General features: G+C 42.5%; 1 protein-coding gene across 1 annotated transcript in view; it reads right to left on the bottom strand.

The window, feature by feature from the left end:
* Positions 1-18,054, bottom strand: part of LYPD8 (LY6/PLAUR domain containing 8) — a 45,384-nt gene extending 27,330 nt beyond the window's left edge. Inside the window, exon 1 of the mRNA XM_029219091.1 lies at positions 17,819-18,054. Coding sequence (XP_029074924.1) covers positions 17,819-18,054 — 236 coding nt within the window. The remainder of the gene's footprint in view (positions 1-17,818) is intronic.
* Between the last annotated feature and the right edge of the window lie 3,768 nt (positions 18,055-21,822).

Below are 21,822 nucleotides of genomic sequence, written 5' to 3'. Positions count from 1 at the left end.
CCGCGGAGGAGAGCACAGCCACAGGGGTGCGGAGGGCAAAGCGGAGAGTTTCCCGCTCAGAGGATCGGTGCTGACCGGCACTCACCAGCCCGAGAGGCTTTTCTGCTTACCCGCCAGGGCGGGCGGGAGCTGAGAGCTGAGGCTCGGGCTTCGATCCAATCTCAGGGAGAGGACTGGGGTTGGAGGCGTGAACACAGCCTGAAGGGGTTAGTGTACCACGGCTAGCCGGGAGGGAGTCTGGGGAAAAGTCTGGACCTGCCGAAGAGGCAAGAGACTTTTTCTTCCCTCTTTGATTCCTGGTGCACGAGGAGAGGGGTTTAAGAGCACTGCTTAAAGGAACTCCAGAGACGGGCGCGAGCCGCGGCTAACAGCGTGGACCCCTGAGACAGGCATGAGATGCTAAGGTTGCTGCTGCCGCCACCAAGAAGCCTGTGGGCAAGGACAGGTCACTATCCACACCTCCCTCCTGGGAGCCTGTGCAGCCCGCCACTGCCCGGGTCCCGGGATCCAGGGACAACTTCCCCGGGAGAACGCACGGCGCCTCAGGCTGGTGCAATGTCACGCCGGCCTCTGCCGCCGCAGGCTCGCCCCGCATCCGTACCCGTCCCTGCCCCGGCCTGAGCCAGAGCCCCCGAATCAGCTGCTCCTTTAACCCCGTCCTGTCTGAGCGAAGAGCAGATGCCCTCAGGCGACCTACACGCAGAGGCGGGGCCATATCCAAAGCTGAACACCGGGAGCTGTGCGAACAAAGAAGAGAAAGGTAAATTTCTCCCAGTAGCCTCAGGAGCAGCAGATTAAAGCTCCACAATCAACTTGATGTACCACCCTGCATCTGTGGAATACCTGAATAGACAAGGAATGATCCCAAATTGAGGAGGTGGACTTTGGGAGCAAGATATATTATTTTTTCCCCTTTTTGTGAGTGTGTATGTGTATGATTCTATCTGAGATTTTGTCTGTAAAGCTTTGCTTTCACCACTTGTCCTAGGGTTCTGTCCGTCCGTTTTGTTTGTTTGTTTTTACTTAAAAATTTTTTTCTTAATAATTATTTTTTATTTTAATAACTTATTTAATTTATTTATTTCTTTCCTTCTTTCTTTCTTTCTTTCTACTTTTTTTCCCTTTTATTCTGAGCCAAGTGGATGAAAGGCTCTTGGTGCTCCAGCCAGGAGTCAGTGCTGTGCCTCTGAGGTGGGAGAACCAACTTCAGGACACTGGTCCACAAGAGACCTCCCAGCTCCACGTAATACCAAATGGTGAAAATCTCTCAGAGATCTCCGTCTCAATACCAAGACCCAGCTTCATTCAACGACCAGCAAGCTACAGTGTTGGACACCCTATGCCAAACAACTAGCAAGACAGGAACACAGCCCCATCCATTAGCAGAGAGGTTGCCTAAAATCATAATAAGGCCACAGACACCTCAAAACACACCACCATATGTGGACCTGCCCACCAGAAAGACAAGATCCAGCCTCAGCCACCAGAACACAGGAACTAGTCCCCTCAACCAGGAAGCCTACACAACCCACTGAACCAACCTTAGCCACTGGGGACAGACACCAAAAACAATGGGAACTACGAACCTGCAGCCTGCAAAAAGGAGACCCCAAACAGAGTAAGATAAGGAAAATGAGAAGACAGAAAAACACAGAGCAGATGAAGGAGCAAGGTAAAAACCCACCAGACCTAACAAATGAAGAGGAAATAGGCAGTCTACCTGAAAAAGAATTCAGAATAAAGATAGTAAAGATGATCCAAAATCTTGGGAATAGAATAGAGAAAATGCAAGAAACATTTAACAAGGACCTAGAAGAACTAAAGAGGAAATAAGCAATGATGAGCAACACAATAAATGAAATTAAGAATACTCTAGAAGGGATCAATAGCAGAATAACTGAAGCAGAAGAATGGATAAGTGACCTGGAAAATAAAATAGTGGAAATAACTACTGCAGAGAAGAATAAAAAAAAAAAGAATGAAAAGAACTGAGGACAGTCTCAGAGACCTCTGGGACAACATTAAATGCACCAACATTTGAATTATAGGGGTCCCAGAAGAAGAGAAAAAGAAAGAGACTGAGAAAATATTTGAAGAGATTATAGTTGAAAACTTCCCTAATATGGGAAAGGAAATAGTTAATCAATTCCAGGAAGCACAGAGAGTCCCATACAGCATAAATCCAAGGAGAAACACACCAAGACACATATTAATCAAACTATCAAATATTAAATACAAAGAAAACATATTAAAAGCAGCAAGGGAAAAACAACAAATAACACACAAGGGAATCCCCATAAGGTTCACAGCTGATCGTCCAGCAGAAACTCTGCAAGCCAGAAGGGAATGGCAGGACATATTCAAATTGATGAAGGAGAAAAACCTACAACCAAGATTACTCTACGCAGCAAGGGTCTCATTCACATTTGATGGAGAAATTAAAAACTTTACAGACAAGCAAAAGCTGAGAGTGTTCAGCACCACCAAACCAGCTTTACAACAAATGCTAAAGGAACTTCACTAGGCAAGAAACACAAGAGAAGGAAAAGACCTACAATAACAAACCCAAAACAATTAAGAAAATGGGAATAGGAACATACATATCGATAATTACCTTAAATGTAAATGGATTAAATGTTCCCACCAAAAGACACAGACTGGATGAATGGATACAACAACAAGACCTATATATATGCTGTCTACAAGAGACCCACTTCAGACCTAGGGACACATACAGACTGAAAGTGAGGGGATGGAAAAAGATATTCCATGCAAATGGAAATCAAAAGAAAGCTGGAGTAGCAATTCTCATATCATCCAGGGACAACTCAAAATAGACTTTAAAATAAAGACTATTATAAGAGACAAAGAAGGACACTACATAATGATTAAGGGATCGATCCAAGAAGAAAATATAACAATTGTAAATACTTATGCACCCAACATAGGAGCACCTCAATACATAGGGCAAATACTAACAGCCATAAAAGGGGAAATCGAAAGTAACACAATCATAGTAAGGGACTTTAACACCCCACTTTCACCAATGGACAGATCATCCAAAATGAAAATAAAAAAGGAAACACAAGCTTTAAATGACACATTAAACAAGATGGACTTAATTGTTATTTATAGGACTTTCCATCCAAAAACAACAGAATACACATTTTTCTCAAGTGCTCATGGAACATTCTCCAGCATAGATCATATCTTGGGTCACAAATCAAGCCATGGTAAATTTAAGAATATTGAAATCATACCAAGTACCTTTTCCAACCACAACACTATGAGACTAGATATCAATTATAGGAAAAGATCTGTAAAAAAATATAAACACATGGAGCGTAAACAATACACTACTTAATAACGAAGTGATCACTGAAGAAATCAAAGAGGAAATCAAAAAATACCTAGAAATAAATGACAATGGAGGCACGATGACCCAAAACCTATGGGATGCAGCAAAAGCACTTCTAACAGGGAAGTTTATAGAAATACAATCCTACCTTAAGAAACAGGAAACATCTCAAATAAACAACCTAATCTTGCACCTAAAGCAATTAGAGAAAGAAGAATTTAAAAAACCCCAAAGTTAGCAGAAGGAAAGAAATCATAAAGATCAGATCAGAAATAAATGAAAAAGAAATGAAGGAAATGATAGCCAAGATAAATAAAACTAAAAGCTGGTTCTTTGAGAAGATAAACAAAATTGATAAACCATTAGCCAGACTCATCAAGGAAAAAAGGGAGAAGACTCAAATCAATAGAATGAGAAACGAAAAAGCAGAAGTAACAACTGACACTGCATAAATACAAAGGATCATGAGAGATTACTACAAGCAACTCTATGCCAATAAAATGGACGACCTGGAAGAAATGGACAAATTCTTAGAAATGCACAAGGTGCCGAGACTGAACCAGGAAGAAATAGAATATATGAACAGACCAATCACAAGCACTGAAATTGAAACTGTGATTAAAAATCTTCCAACAAACAAAAGCCCAGGACTAGATGGCTTCACAGGCGAATTCTATCAAACATTTAGAGAAGAGCTAACACCTATCCTTCTCAAACTCTTCCAAAATATAGCAGAGGGAGGAACACTCCCAAACTCATTCTATGAGACCACCATCACCATGATACCAAAACCAGACAAACATGTCACAAAGAAAGAAAACTACAAGCCAATATCACTGATGAACATAGATGCAAAAATCCTCAACAAAATACTAGCAAACAGAATCCAACAGCACATTAAAAGGATTATACACCATGATCAAGTGGGGTTTATTCCAGGAATGCTAGGATTCTTCTATATATGCAAATCAATCAATGTGATAAACCATATTAACAAATTGAAGGAGAAAAACCATATGATCATCTCAATAGATGCAGAGAAAGCTTTAGACAAAATTCAACACCCATTTATGATAAAAAAAAAAACGCTGCAGGAAGTAGGCATAGAGGGAACTTTCCTCAACATAATAAAGGCAACAAACCCACAGCCAACATCGTCCTCAATGGTGAAAAACTGAAACCATTTCCACTAAGATCAGGAACAAGAGAAGGTTGCCCACTCTCACCACTATTATTCAACATAGTTTTGGAAGTTTTAGCCACAGCAATCAGAGAATAAAAGGAAATAAAAGGAATCCAAATCAGAAAAGAAGAAGTAAAGCTGTTACTGTTTGCAGATGACATGATACTATACATAGAGAATCCTAAAGATGCTACCAGAAAACTACTAGAGCTCATCAATGAATCTGGTAAAGTAGCAGGATACAAAATTAATGCACAGAAATCTCTGGCATTCCTATACACTAATGATGAAAAATCTGAAAGTGAAATCAAGAAAACACTCCCATTTACCACTGCAACAAAAAGAATAAAATATCTAGGAATAAACCTACCTAAGGAGACAAAAAACCTGTATGCAGAAAATTATAAGACACTGATGAAAGAAATAAAAGATGTTACAAACAGATGGAGAGATATACCATGTTCTTGGATTGGAAGAATCAACATTGTGAAAATGACTCTACTACCCAAAGCAATCTACGGATTCAATGCAATCCCTATCAAACTACCACTGGCATTTTTCACAGAACTAGAACAAAAAATTTCACAATTTGTATGGAAACACAAAAGACCCCGAATAGCCAAAGCAATCTTGAGAACGAAAAATTGAGCTGGAGAAATCACGTTCCCTGACTTCAGACTATACTACAAAGCTACAGTAATCAAGACAGTATGGTACTGGCACAAACACAGAGAGATAGATCAATGGAAGAGGATAGAAAGCCCAGAGACAAACCCACGCACATATGGTTACCTTATCTTTGATAAAGGAAGCAGGAATATACAGTGGAGAAAAGACAGCCTCTTCAATAAGTGGTGCTGGAAAACTGGACAGGTACATGTAAAAGTATGAAATTAGAACACTCCCTAACACCATACACAAAAATAAGCTCAAAATGGATTAAAGACCTAAATGTAAGGCCAGACTGTATCAAACTCTTAGAGGAAAGCATAGGCAGAACGCTCTATGATATAAATCACAGCAAGATCCTTTTTGACCTACCTCCTAGAGAAATGGAAATAAAAACAAAAATAAACAAATGGGACCAATGAAACTTCAAAGCTTTTGCACAGCAAAGGAAACCATAAACGAGACCAAAAGACAACCCTCAGAATGGGAGAAGATATTTGCAAATGAAGCAACTGACAAAGGATTAATCTCCAAAATTTACAAGCAGCTCATGCAGCTCAATAACAAAAACCAAACAACCCAATCCAAACATGGGCAGAAGACCTAAATAGACATTTCTCCAAGGAAGATATACAGATTGCCAATAAACACATGAAAGAATGCTCAACATCATTAATCATTAGAGAAATGCAAATCAAAACTACAATGAGGTATCACCTCACACCAGTCAGAATGGCCATCATCAAAAATTCTAGAAGCAATAAATGGTGGAGAGGGTGTGGAGAAAAGGGAACACTCTTGCACTGTTGGTGGGAATGTAAATTGATACAGTTGCTATGGAGAACAGTATGGAGGTTCCTTAAAAAACTACAAATAGAACTATCATATGACCCAGCAATCCCACTACTGGGCATATACCCTGAGAAAACGTTAATTCAAAAAGAGTCATGTACCAAAATGTTCATTGCAGCTCTATTTACAATAGCCAGGACATGGAAGCAACCTAAGTGTCCATCAACAGATGAATGGATAAAGAAGATGTGACACTATATCCAATGGAATATTACTCAGCCATAAAAAGAAATGAAATTGAGTTATTTGTAGTGAGTTGGATGGACCTAGAGTCTGTCATACAGAGTGAAGTAAGTCAGAAAGAGAAAAACAAATACCGTATGCTAACACATATATATGGTATCTAAGAAAAAAAAAAAAAGGTCATGAAGTACCTAGGGGTAAGATGGGAATAAAGACACAGACCTACTAGAGCATGGACTTGAGGATATGGGGAGGGGGACGGGTAAGCTGTGACAAAGTGAGACAGTGGCATGGACATATATACACTACCAAACGTAAACTAGATAGCTAGTGGGAAGAAACTGCATAGCACAGGGAGATCAGCTCAGTTATTTGTGACCGCCTGGAGGGGTGGGATAAGGAGGGTGGGAGGGCGGGAGATGCAAGAGGGAAGAGATATGGGAACATATGTATATGTATAACTGATTCACTTTGTTATAAAGCAGAAACTAACACACCATTGTAAAGCAATTATACTCCAATAAAGATGTTTTAAAAAATGGGCAATAGATCTGAACAGAAATCTCACAAAAGTTATGCAGATGAGAAACAAACATATGAAAGTATATTCAGCATCATAAGTCATTAGAGAAATGCAAATTAAAACAACAATGTTATGCCACTACACACCTATTAGAATGGCTAAAATCCAAAATACTGACAACATCAAATGCTGACAAAGATGTAGAACAACAGGAACTCTCATTCAATTGTTAGTGGGAAAGCAAAATGGTAGGAGTAGGAATTATATCAATAAATCTACAATGTACTTAATAACATATGTATGTTCAGGGTACTGGGTCAGGCACCAGAGATCCTGTGTCTTGTTAACAGCTAATATTTTTGAGTGCTTATCTTTCTCCAGGGAAGTTTATTTTTGTTAGCTGGAATCCTGTACATAGATTATATATATACTCATTAAATACTCATAGAAACACTGTAGGGTAAACCTTATTATTATTTCCATTGTAAGATATGCAAACATGAGTCTCACAGAGATAAACTAACTTGCTGAATGTAAATGATATAAAGATGTAGAGAGCCAGTGAATTTGGAGAAAATAAGCCATTATCCTGGAGGATAGTGAAAAATGCCAGACCTTCTCTCCTAAGGCTGGTAGGGATTCCCAGAAACACGAAGAGGAGGAAGGGAGTAAGTAGATAAAGACATATTTGAGTATGCTGACATTTTAGGGACTATCCACTAAGATGACCTACTTTATGGCCAACTTTTTCTGTCAAGTCAATTTCCAGGAAATTCCAAGAGAGTTTTAAGACATCAAATTATTTCTGGAGAGAAATCTCGAGCTTGGTGAGAACAGCCCCATAAGACGCAGGTCCTGGGGTTCAGATGATGTTAGCCCCTTATTTCACTCTCATCTCAGCCTTCCATTTTCATTTAGACCTTATGAAGATGTGATCAAAGTGCTTAGCATTCAGTAGGCCTCAATAAATCATAGCTGTTAGCATGTAGCATAGCTTATGATGTTGTGTTCCATTATATTACTGTTTGTCATTGCTACCTGGGAGTTAAATTATAAACTCAGTCTGCAATGGGCTGAACCAGATATTTGTAAATTCACATCAGACAGAATATCTTCTGGGCCAGTAAGAACTTTTCAAACTCTTTGATCATGACCAATTTTAAGAAATAGATTTCACATTGCAACCCAATACATACACACACCGAAATCAAGCAAGACCCCATGGGCCCTTCCCAAGGACAGAATCCCTATGTCCTCCACCTCTTGTTTGTAAAATACTTCTAGCCTCTGAGACCTTCCTGAGTTCCAAAGAGCAAATTTAATCAGAAAAGTTAACCAGTCAAGCAAGACAAAATAATAATAGTTTAGCCAAAAAACAAAGTCAAGGATTGTTAGTTCCTCCTCAAGGGCTATAGATAATATCCAGAGCCATATCCTTGAGTTGTTTTAGAGATACTAAAACCCCCACCAGTTGGAAAAAGTTAACCAGAAAGTTGATGATTGTGATATGCAAAACATCACACTGTTATCTAACCATCAGCCAATCAGAAAATTGTGAACAAACTGATCATGCACCCTGTGACACTCTCCCTCACACTGTGTTTAAAAACTCTTCCCTAAAAGCCATTGAGGAGTTTGGGTCTTTTGAGCATGAGCTGCCCATTCTCCTTGCTTGGCACCCTACAATAAACGCTGTACTTTCCTTCACCACAACCAGATGTCAGTAGATTGGCTTTGCTCCATGTTAGGTGAGCAGACCCAGCTTCAGTTCAGTGAAAACACAACTTGAATAAGTTTCATAAAATAATACTTAATCCTTAGTACAAGCAATTTAATATTCTCTATTCTATTTCCTCTTTTGTTTTGTTTTGCTTTGCTTTGTTTTGTTTTTTCTATACTGATGGACAGAAAGTATGGCAATTATGATCACAGACTCTAGGGACAGCCCAATTGGGTTCAAATTCTACTTCTGAAGTTGAAGGATACAAAATTGACATGACAAACAGAAATCAATTGCATTTCTATACACTAAGGATGAAATAGCTGAAAAAGAAATAAAGAAAACTATTCTGTTCACAGTAACATAAAAACAATAAAATACTTCAAAATAAGTTTAACCAAGGAAGTGAAATATCTGTACATGAAAACCATAAGACTTGCTGAAAGAAATCAAATAAGATGCAAACAAATGGAAAGACATCCTGTGTTCATAGATCAGAAGAATTAATATTGTTAAAATGTCCATACTACCCAAATCCATCTATAGATTCAATGCAATCTCCATCAAAAAACCAATGACATTTCTCACAGAAATAGAAAAAACAATCCTAAAATTTGTATGGAACCACAAAAGACTCCAAATATCAAAAGCAATCCTGAGAAAAAAGAAGAAAGCCAAAGGTATTACACTTTCTGATTTCAAACTATACTACAGAGCCACAGTAACAAAAACAGTATGGTACTGGCACAAAAATAGACACATAGACCAATGGAACATAATAGAGGGCCCAGAATTAAACTCCTGTTTATACAGTCAACTAATACTCAACAAGGAAGCTAAAAGCATCCAATAGGGAGAGGATAGTCTCTTTAACAAATGTTGGGAAAACTGGACAAACACGTGCAGAGCAATAAAATTGGACCCCACAAAATTACTCACAAAAATTAACTCAAAATGAATGAAAAACTTAAACATAAAACCTGATACTAATAAAACTCCAAGAAGAAAGGTTAGGGAAAGAAAAACCACTCCTGGACAGTGGTTTTGGTAATGATTTTTTAGGATATGACACCAAAAACACACACAAAAAAGCAAAAATCAGCAATTGGGACTACATAAAACTTAAGAGCTTTTGCAAAGCAAAAAGCAAACAAACAAACAAAAACCACTTACAAAATAAAAAGATAACCTACAGAATTGGAGAAAAATTTTGCAAACCATATATTGGATAAGGGGTTAATATCCAAAATATATAAAGAACTCATACAACTCAGAATCCAAAAAATCCAGTTAAAAAATGGACAGAAGAACTAAATAGACATTTTTCCTAAGAAGACATCCAAATCGCCACAGGCACATGAAAATATGCTCAACATCACTAAACATCAGGGAAATGCAAATCAAAACCACAATGAGATACCACCTAACACTTATTAGAATGGCTATCATCAAGAAGACAAGAGATATGTTGTCAAGGACATGGAGAAAAGGGAACCCTTATAAACTGTTAGTGGGAATGTAAATTAGTTTAACCACTATGGAAAACAATATGAAGGGTCTTCAAAAAATTAAAAATAGATCTACCATATGTGACCCAGCAATTCCACTTCTGGATGTATACCCAAAGGAAATGAAAACAGGATATCAAATATATATGTACACTCCCATGTTTATTGCAGCATTATTTACAAAAGCTAAGATATGGAAACAATCTAAATGCCTATCAACAGATGAATGGATAAAGGAGATGTTTTATACATATACATATATATATATATATAAAACATGTAATGAAATATTATATATATAATGGATATTATATACATATTATATATACATAATGGAATATTATTCAGCTGTGAGAAAGGAGGACATCCTGCCATTTGCAAAAACAACATGGATGGACCTTGAGCACATTATGCTAAGTGAGATAAGTCAGACAGAGAAAGACAAATACTGTATGATATCACTCATATGTAAAAATTTTTAAATCCTAACTTGTAAAAACAGAGAATAAAATGATAGTTACCAGGTGTGTGGGGGGGGGTGAAGAGACAGGACAAATGTTGTTTAAGGCTATAACTTACAACAAGTAGTAAATAAGCCCTAGAGATACAATGCACAATACAGTGAATATAGACAACAATATTGTATTACAATCATCAAACTTGCTAAGAGACTAGGACTTAATTATTCCAACTACTTAAAAGAAAGGATAATTATGTAATGTGATAGAGGTGCTAATTATCCTTACAATGGAAATCATATCAATGTATAGAACTAAAATGTTGTAACTCTTAAATTTACAAAATATTATATGTCAAATATATTTCAATATAAATAAATAAATATCCCAGTTCTGCCAGGTATTAACTCTGTGACTTAAGGGCTCTGTGCCTTAGTTTCCCCTTGTGAAAACTGGAAATAATAATAGCCCTACTCATAGGGTGGACATGAAGATTAAATGAGGAAATACATGTAGAGCACTTCAGACAGAGCTTGACAGTGAGGGATGTTTACATGTTTGTACAGTGACAATAATTACTATTTGTAAAAGCTAGTCAAGACCCACTGTATTGACTTTATGACTCAGTAACAGGTCAGAGCCAGTAGTTTAGAAACCATAGTCTAGGGGCTTCCCTGGTGGCGCAGTGGTTGAGAGTCCGCCTGCCGATGCAGGGGACGCAGGTCCATCCTCCAGTCCCGGAGGATCCCACATGCCGTGGAGTGACTGGGCCTGTGAGCCATGGCCGCTGAGCCTGCGTGTCCAGAGCCTGTGCTCTGCAACAGGAGAGGCCACAACAGTGAGAGGCCCGTGTACCGCAAAAAAAAAAAAAAAAGAAAGAAACCATAGTCTATACTATAACCTGGACTGAGACCTTCAGATCTGAATAGGCTGCCCAGCCACACAGCACCCAAGGAGGGCAGCATCTGCAGCCAGTGTGAGCAGGCTCCCAAGCGAGCAGTCAACAGAGCTGGACCCTGTCACACAGATGTCACCAGGCTGTCTGCACCCTCACGTCATGGTAGTATCCCCTCTCTGTGATTCACAGCTTACCAGGACACCTTAGGACCATCTGCTACCTTTCAGTCCTTGCTCACTGAATAGAGAGGCTGCATTGGTGAAGAAGAAGCTGCTCCTTATGATAACATAAAAGGGGGATATGTCAGTGGCAATATTTCCTTATTCTGCTAACTAGGGCCAGAGACAGAGAATTCGGAGCCTACAGTCAGGGAAGAGGAGGTCTGCTGAAGTGCTCTCACTTTCTTTCCAGGGAGAGGGGTGCCTTATCATAATGGAGAAAGCTAGGGGCCAAAGAGCCATTCTGCAAGGGCCCCTGCCAAAGACCACTGCTGACATTGGCTCAGAGAAGGCTGCAGTGTTGATGAGACCTCACGCAACGAGAAAAGTAAGGTGTTAGTGACATTGCATGTGACAGTAGAAAAACCAGTGGGAAGGTAGAACCTTAAAAAGTTGCATCTTTTCCATCTTTGACACTCCTGAAAGTGGCCCCTTGGCCCCAGCAGCATGCTTCGCACACCCCTGATTCATACCCCTTCACAGTGCCCAGGCATTTGAATCTAATGCTGGCTTGACCCAGAGGAAGCAGGAGTCCATGAAGGCAGCCATTCTGTGTGTCAGAAAGGAAAGTTAACAGCCCTGGGATTACTTCTGTAGTCCAGAAAGCAGAAATTTTCTCACAAATGTCAGTGTCACATATGAAGGACCAAGGAGCCAACCTATTGGCCATGATATGACAATCTGAGCAGCAAATATTAATATATAAGCAAGACTCTGAAAGACTATGAGTTCACAGTGACCCTCAAAGAAAAAAGTTCAGCCAGTGGAAGATAATATGTTTCATTTCTATCCAGTTTACCAAGTAGGGAAGGGTAATAGCCTGGATAACGGGCCCCAAAGATATTAGTTCCTAATCCCTGGAACCTTAGAATGTTACCTTAGATAGCAAAGACTTTGCAAATGTGATCAAGTTAAGGATCCTGCATTGGGATCCTGGGTTATGTGGGTGAACCCTAATTGCCATCACAAGTGTCCTTATAAGATACAGGCAGGAAGAGATTTGACACAGAAAAGAGGAGAAGGTGATGTGTTTGTGAAGGCAGAGATTGGAGGGATGCAGCCTCAAGCCAAGGGATGCCAGCAGTCAGGAGAAGCTGGAAGAGGCAAGAGATGGATTCTCCCCCAGAGCCTCTGGGGGGGTTGTGACCCTACCAACACTTGGATTTCAGTCCAGTGAAACTGATTTCAGGCTGCTGGCCTCCAGAACTGTGAGGGAATAAATTTAAGTTGTTTTGAGCCACAGCTGAATGGTCATTTGTTACAGCAGCCACAGAAAGCCGATACAGGAAGTGTTCACGGGAAATGGGTTTTTGCTTCTTCTGCTAAGTACAGACTTACAATGGTTTGACTCATGGTTTTTTGACTTCACAATGGTGCAAAAGCAATATGCATTCAGTAGAAACCATACTTTGAGTTTTGATCTTTTCCTGGGCTAGCAATATGTGGTACTATACTCTCTCATGATGCTGGGCAGTGGCAGTGAGCCATAGCTCCTAGTCAGCCATGCAGTCATGAAAGTAAACAACCAATACACTTAGAACCATTCTATACCCATACAACCATTCTGTTTTTCACTTTCAGTGCTATATTTAATAAATTACAAGAGATATTCAACACTTTATTATAAAATAGATCTTGTGTTCTTTGATTTTACCCAACTTTAAGCTAATATTAGTATTCTGAGAACTTTTTTTAAAATTTTATTCTTTTTTTATGGCTGAGTAGTATGCCATTGTATATAAATGTATATATATATATATATCACATCTTTTTTTTAATATTTATTTATTTGGCTGCATCAGGTCTTAGTTGAAGCACATGGTATATTTGTTGTGGCACGTGGGATCTTTCTTTGCAGTGCATGGACTCTTCCTTGCAGCACGTGGACTTCTTTCTAGTTGTGGCATGGGCTCAGTAGTTGTGGCACACAGGCTTAGGTGCCCCATGGCATGTGAGATCTTCGTTCCCCCACCAGGGGTCGAACACGTGTCCCCTGCATTGGAAGGTGGATTCTTAACCACTGGACCATCAGGGAAGTCCCAGTGTTCTGAGAACTTTTAAGGTAGGTTGGGCTAAGCTATGGTGTTTGGTAGGTCAGATGTATTAAATGCATGTTCTACTTATGACATTTTCAGCCTACAGTGGGTTTATTGGAACTTACCCCTTGTAAGTTGAGGAAAATCTGCACACGTCATTTTCTGTATAAGCAGGAGGAGGGGAAAAGATTAGGATCTAACTCTAAATGTACCAAATAGAAGCAGATAAAACAAGATGAACCAGGAGGAGGGGGTTCAAGAGTGTGTTCCACAGGGAAGAAGGAGCCAAGTTCCTAAAGGAAAGCTCATTCACCTAGATTCAATGCCCTCTTCTCCACTGGACCGCACCCTGGCCTTTAAAGACTTGCACAAAACCCCAATATAGTTTCTAACGGCTCAAGATCACAACCCTAGGATGAACCCAACTTAAAAATCCCTACTGAGAAAACTCAAGGCTGCCAGAAGAATTGACTGCTCCAGCCAGCACCTGTTTCCCAACCTGTGTGGGAGGGCAGGAACCTAACTTCTATAAGCACCAGTTAGCTAACGCAGATGGGCTTCACATGGACCAATCCCCTCTTCACTATTTTTGTAATTTTTCACTTCCCTGTCCTTGCTCAAGCCCCTGGACCCCTCAATTCCCCAGCCCTAGTCCCTCATTCTCTCTTTAAAACCTCCTGTCACCCCTGTACAAATCAAAGTTGAGTTCAATTCATGCTGGACTCTTTTCCCTACTGAAATTGTATATTACTGATTAAAATCTGTCCTTACCACTTTAGCTAGTCCAGGTTTATTTATCTTTGACTCCTACACATCCTGGAAATTGGATCCTCCATGGCCCACTGATTATAACAGAATACTGAGGAGGATTCCAGGGTGTTTAACTCTGCTAGCAGGTCAAGTCTCCATACCACATTGATCAGGCTCTTAGATACACAGCACTGGCCAAGTCAACACCAAGAGAACACAACTGGGGAAAGACTACATTGTAAAAACAAAACAAGAGGGCTTCCCTGGTGGTGCAGTGGTTAAGAGTCCGCCTGCCGATGCAGGGGACACGGGTTCGTGCCCCGGTCTGGGAAGATCCCACATGCCACGGAGGGGCTGGGCCCGTGAGCCATGGCCGCTGAGCCTGCGCGTCCGGAGCCTGTGCTCCACAACGGGAGAGGCCACAACAGTAGGAGGCCCTCATACCGCAAAACAAAACAAAACAAAACAAGACAAAACAAAAAAATTATGAGAACAGTGTGGACTTTAAAGTCTTACTGACATGTTTAATGGAGATCACTTAAGAGAGGTAGTTTTGAATCACCTGGAACTACATATGTATGTCAGGACCCAATGAGAGCTACCTGCTCAGTTACCCAGACCAAGGACGTGGCTGGAAGGATACCATTTCTGCTTTAAAGTTCTGGTAAGATTACAGCATGATGGGGAGGAGTAAGAATAGTGATATTCCTGAGACCTGAGGGAGGCAAACCCTAAGAAAGAGTAGGGCAAAAAGGAAGAAAAGGTAAACAATTATCCATCAATTCCTGGCATCAGAGCAGTTAGAAGCAGTGCTGGTGTCCCCACAATGGTGGACTTTGCAATCCTATAAAGCTGTGCATACCTTCTCAGTGCACTAAAAGGATTAAATTGTTTCACAGGCAGCTGACACATCAGGCTGTGACTAATTCAACACGTAGAAGTGTTTTGTTCATTTTACAATTAATGCATTTGGGGAAATGTAATTTGTTAAACCCAAGTACGGATATTTAGATGATTGCTGATTGTTTGCTATGTTTAAAAAAAGCTAATTGTTAGCATAAGATTAGCGACATGGGTATTAAATAGCATGTGTCGGGCCTCAGGCAATACAGACTCCTTTCCACTGATGAACTCTAGGAGGTGTGAGGTGTGATACACAACTTTACTTTTTCCTTCTTGGAAAGAGAGAGGCTGGGAGGAGGAAGGGAGTTTCCAGAGTTCCGATGGGAAAGGATGAACGGAAGGCTTATCTGTACTTAGCCCCACACCCAGGCAATGGCCAATGTGACTGGGTGGAGGAGAGAGCCTCAGGATCATCCTTACTTGGGGTGGGGTAGGTAGGAGGGTGGAACACTGGATTTTGTTTTTGTTTCTCTCTCTAGGCAGAGCAAGTGGGGAGAGGTACACAGGTCCCAAGTGCTGCCTCTCCTCTTTGCCCCTAACCCTAATTCCCACTCAGCAACTTCTCAAAGGTGTATTCTTCCCGGGGTTCCATCTGAGCTCAAAGAGCAAGGCAGCTGGGTGGGGGTATCAAATCCAAGATATCATGTCCCGTCTGCCCTATGTGCACCAGCTTGGGGCCTCCAGAGCTCACTGAAGCTGTGAAGGGGCAGAGGTAGGACTCAACAACAAGGCTACTGACTCCAAACCAACCCCAAGACCACAGCTGCCCCCATCACCCGTCCTACTGCTGCATGCTCCTGGCAGACACAGCTTGGATCCCCAGAACCTTCTACAGTGGTCCCAACACATGTTTTATCCACCCTTCACATAGATCTCAGGCCACTCTGGAGATCTCATGAAGCACACCAGGCCCTCCCATCCCCTCCCCCCACCATTTCCATATGGGTGGTATCTGCTTACAGTTAAAGCCAAGGGCAGGTAAAGGAGCAGCTTAATCATTTAGAGCATTTCCCTGTACATTTATGACGGAGTTACTGTGAAACTCATGGGCCTCAGCATACAGAAGACCATCACCAGAGAATTCCTGGCAACAACCCTGCAATCAGATTATGGAGCCCTGGTTGAAACACAGCTTCCTCAGTAGAAGTGGTGAGGGGGGGGAGGAGTGTCAGTCCTCTCAACTGTTCTTTGGGGTAAGGTTGCTCTCAGCTGGGTTTGACATCTATAAGCTAGAAAAAAAGTAACATCACACAAACACACACATTAGGCTCAAAAAACTCAGCCTTTCCCCAGGGGAGCCCCTCTCAAACATGGTGTTTTCTACAGGTTTCCAATGAGCTTTGAGGTGTGTCCAAAGCAAACTTTAATAAATAATAACTGAAGAACCACCCCCCACCCCACCCACTGAAGAGGACTCAAGGTCACCTTTTCCTCAGGTCCAGAACTCTCCCTCTCCAGAGTGCCATTCTGGTGTCTCCATCTCAACCAGGATATTGATGGGGAACTGAAATTCAACACCACTCCAGCTAAGTTCAACTTGGCTTCTCAAACCTGTTTATTCTCCTATTCCCTCTCCCATTGTAGGCAGTGGTACTGTAATCCAGCCAGTCAGCCACTCCAGAAACCAGAGTCATCTTAAATTGTTCCATCTCCTACTAATGTTTCTGGCCTCTTAACTGGGACATACACAGTCCCAAGCTAGCTCACCAGACCACAGTTCTAATTTCTGTTGAGGTTTACCTCTTTATGAGGGAAGAAGATCAAAGAGCTTCTCTCCAGCACCAAAGGAGACTAGCACATATCTGTCCCCTTCTTGGTTTCCACACCCACTCTGTGGTGCCCTCTTCACCCTCAGCCCCACTCCCTCCGCCTCCCCTTCGGCCCCACATTTCTGACATGAGCTCAGACTTAGTTGAGCAGCAATAATCCCCATGCTGGCCAGTTACTCAAACTGGGAAGTGGGTGCCCATGTAGCCTGTCAGCGCTTCCAGCCTGGAAGATTAAGGTGAGGACAGCCATGTCCATAGTGAGCACCAGCTACAATCTAACAGGGGAAGACAATACCAGGCACCCATCTGTAAGGGGAAGCTCCATCAGAAGGGGTATCATTGTGGAGTCAAACAATCTGTCTCTAGGGCCTCCAGTTTATGCTCCCCATAGCCAGTACCCAAATACAATCCTTCCTGCTGGCTGCACCCACATGGGTACCCATCCATGGAAGCTCTGTAACCTCTCTCTTCCCACCAAAACTGCTCTTGGGAGCAACTTGAGATCTGCATTCACACCACTGTTAATCAGAGCCACTGAGTTCCCCCCAGCCCCAGGGACTTGCACATGTGAAGCTTCACCTGTCACTATGGACTTCCAGCTTGGAAGTTTCTAAGAGAGAGGGGCTCCCATCTCCCACCTCCAGGAGAGACTGATCCAGGCCAGCATACAGCGGTATGCCATGAGGTGGATACAGAGGGACACAGCGTGTGGCCCAGGCCCTGAGAGGCAGAGGCAGGGGCCTGTTCTTAGCCTCACTCCCTGATCATAGCCTGAGACACACCCCCTCACCTGGCCAGGCAGCAGCACGCAGCGGCACTGTGCAGGGAGAAGCACACCCTTTGCAGGAGGCTTGGGCAGAGCGAAGAGACACCACATGTCTGACAAAGTGCTTTGTAAACTGTGGAGAACCAGAGCTGTGAATGGTTTAGTGTGTGCCCTGTGGCAATAATGACAGGAGAGACTGCCATTGTTGAGGGGATGGAAAAGCTTCCTGAAACAATAAACACACAGACATCAGTGTTCATGTTACTTGAGCCCTACAGTGAGCCCATCACTAGTGCTTTCTCCTTTGATTCTGAGAACTGAATGTCCACGCTTCATGGGGGCAGCAGAGTGCGACAAATGTCACCTTTTGCCGAAGCAAGGATTCATGGTCATACTACCTTGCACAGAGTGGGGAATGTCAATCCAACATATCCCCAGGAGGGCTAGAACAGAAATAAAGTCACTGGATTTTGGAATCAAAAGAATCTGAATTCAAACTCAGCCCCTAACTGTGCAATAGGTGCTCATGATTTGGCCTTTCCAAACCTCAGCGTTTTCATCAGTGTAGTGACAATAATAGCAGAAGCTGCTACTTATTGATCATTCACTACATACCAAACATGGCACTAAATATTTTACATTTCACTGGATTGACCAAAGAGCTATGAGTTGGATGTTATCATGAGGGAAATAATATCTTCCTTAGGATAATGTTATAAGAACCAAATGAGGTAATGTATGCAAACCATAGTTGGTGCTTAGAAAACTGCAATTGAGTCCAGCTCTGTGAAAGATATGGTAGGAGGTGGGGAAGAAGCAGGGTAGGAGGAGCTTAAGAAAAGGAGTACAGAACTTAGATGTAAACTTCAAGAAGGTTATAGACAGTTGGGAAGATAAGACATGAGTGCGTGAACCAGAAAACTGTGAGACGCTCTCCCTGCCATGGGAGAGTAGAATTTCTCTAAGGAGGGATACAAACAGATTTTGAAGAAGCAGAGAATAAAGAAGAGGGAATACCAAGCTGGGGGAAAAGTAAGCCAAGATATGAAAACAGGTGGAGACTTTAGGGTCATGTGCTGGTGAGGGCCTGGACAAGAGTACCTGCTATTTCACATTGTACTCTGCTATCTCAGGGCAAACCATGAGTCACTCCCCTGACAGATCTTGGCTCTTCACATAGTTGCAGTCAGCTCCAGCCAACACCAGACTTAGCACTCGTCGAGTCCAAGCTCCTCTTTTTCAGATGAGGAATCTGAGGCTCAGAGAAGATACAAAACTTGGCTGATGCTGAAAGAGAGCTATCTAGGTCTTCTGATTTCCTCTAATGCCCATCGTCCCCACCACTAATTGCCATCAACATCAGGAGAGCCAGAGAAGGCTCACTCTACCTTGCAGCTGCCCCACTTCCCCAGTTCTGAGAGGAATAGATAGCCAAAAGCTTGCTCTTGCAATCCAAGTAGGGTCTGGGAGACAATACTAATATTTCCAGAGATTCACGGACCCTCCCTGGGGTAGATTATACTCCCCTGTCTCATTGATGGCAGGTCATATGACTTGCTAGTGTGTAATAGTTTTCCATTCTCTCTCTCTCTCTCTCTCATATTTTGTTGTAGTAAAATACACATTACAAAATTTACCTTCTTAGCAATTTTTTTTTTTTTGCGGTACGCGGGCCTCTCACTGTTGCGGCCTCTCCCATTGCGGAGCACAGGTTCCGGACGCGCAGGCTCAGCGGCCATGGCTCACCGGCCTAGCCACTCCGCGGCATGTGGGATCTTCCCGGACTGGGGCACGAACCCGTGTCCCCTGCATCGGCAGGCAGACTCTCAACCACTGCACAACCAGGGAAGCCCCTTCTTAACCATTTTTAATTGCACAGTCCAGTGGTGTTAATCACCATGCTCTCTTTTCTCTCCATCACGACAACCAGCAATTCTTTAAATGGGATCTTCTTCATCAGTCTGTGTCCCAGGTTAAAATGACATGGAGAGGAAATGCAACTGACTCAGTTAGCATGAGCAAGGAATACATCTTTGATGTTGTAGCTTCCAGCATCTTGGGGTTGCTTGTTACTCCAGCAGCACCTAACCTCTCCTGGCTGATACACAGGATAACACACTGTCATCTCCAACTTGCTATTCACACTGCTGTCTAAAGACCATGAAGGTTCCATGTCATAGCATCTGACTTGAACAAAAGTAGAAGATACTGTTTCTACCCTCTAAAATCTCAAGATGCAGGATAGAGACCAGGAATGGAACTAGCTGAAAAACAAGGGCAAATGCATACAACTGAACAAGCGCATTCTTCAGCATGGGCATGTTGAAAAGGACTGATCCTCCAGGCTGCTGAGAAAGGATTTTCTTCAGAAGGGAGTCTTTTGAGACAGGGTGTCACATCCAATCTTCTCAACCTAAAGAGAAAGACAGGGAGGAGGAAAGCCAGGGTAGGGGAATCACTGACTATCATCTCAGGCAGGGGTTTTATTGCTATCTATCCCTGATAACATGTGGGTAGACCCCTATCAAAGAGATGTGAGGGTGTCAAGTTGTCCAGTCCTGACCTGGGACCGCCCACCACTTGCACAATCCCTGGCAGCTTGTCTCCAGGAGAACAGGGTCTTAGAGTATCCAAGGCCTCTGCTACCTGTAACAAGAGACAGATGGTGTTTGCACTTCTTTCAAAGACAGATCTGTGTCATGTGAAGGTGGAGGAGGAAATAAGAGCTCTACAAACATACTCAGTCTCTCTTTATGGTACCCATTTATATACCTGGCAGCTGTCCAACTCATCAAAGTCCCACTCTTCCTGAACATGTAAAATGGGTGAAAAATGACTTGGGTCAAAGTTTAAGGAGCCAGGTAAGGGCCCAGAGGTGATAGAGTCAGGCTGAGCATAGGCAGTGTCCACCCTAGAGAAGGGTGACCAACTATGCAGCTCCCCCTCATCTTTGGGACCCTGGTGGACCCACCAATATCTATTATGCCCTTTGTAAGATCCTGAGCATAAGGAAAATATAAAAGCTTACAGTTTTCTTACCTGGACTCTGGAGCCAGAGCACCTGAGTTCAAAGCAGCTAGAACAGCACCTGCAAGACTAGGTCTGAAGAAGGTTTAGCTTCAGTTGCTGCCACAGTGCTCTCACCCATCATTTGCCATGGAGCTCATAAGCCAGGAACACAGATGTGCAGGAGTGGTCTGAGTCTGAGGCTTGGAATAAGTGAGATTCAGATGGGGCCATGGGCCCTTGGTCTGTGGAAGTCCCACTTCCCGGGACCTGCAGGGAAAATAAAGAGGCAGTTGTCATGTGTGAAGAAACCACTGGACCAACCATGAAGATCCCATCCCTGAGTCCCAGCTTTTTTCTTTAGTTCAAGAGGTAGAGACGGAATTTATCAAAAGCCACAGCTTGGGGGCTAGGAGCGAGGTTTCATCCCAAGGCCCACATTTGTTCATCTGAGAAGTGAGCGAGTCAAAGTAAGGATGTACGGCAGAGCATCTGGTGGAAAGGAGCAGGGCTGCAGGGCCTGATGTGCAGGGCATAGTGCCCTATCTTGTGACACTTGCAGCAGCCCTGCAAGGAGACCCTAGGAGACCAAGGTTACAGTGCAGGTCCGGGCTGGAGTCTGGGCCCCAATATCAGTCTTCTTCCCTGAGACTGTTCCTCAATGGAAGCCGAGACTCTGGATCCAGCTGTTGTGAGGACATGAGAGGAGATGAGTAAAAGAGAAAATGTCACCCCTGCTGTTTCTCACTACTGGCTTCAAAGCACTTTTCCCCACTGACTAATTCACAGGGCGAGAAAGTGCTTTCTGGCTTTCATCATAAACATGCAAGGAGCTGAAGTGGGCTGGGGACTTGAACTGGACTTGAAAGAGAGTTAGGTTGGAGATGTGGAAGTTTTCCAGATGGTGGAGTAGGTCTAGATGTCAAAACTAAAAGGTCTATGTGGGGGCTATGAATGGATCAGTTTGGACTGGGTGGTGGGTGTGTGAAGGCAAGAGGCAGGAAGGCATCTTGGGTTCAAAC

This window comes from Monodon monoceros, unplaced genomic scaffold, assembly GCF_005190385.1.
Source record: "Monodon monoceros isolate NGI ecotype Baffin Bay Population unplaced genomic scaffold, NGI_Narwhal_1 Super_Scaffold_12, whole genome shotgun sequence".
NCBI lineage: Eukaryota > Metazoa > Chordata > Mammalia > Artiodactyla > Monodontidae > Monodon > Monodon monoceros.
The sequence above is the reverse complement of the archived record's forward strand: the minus strand, read 5'-3'. Positions and strand labels throughout refer to the sequence as shown.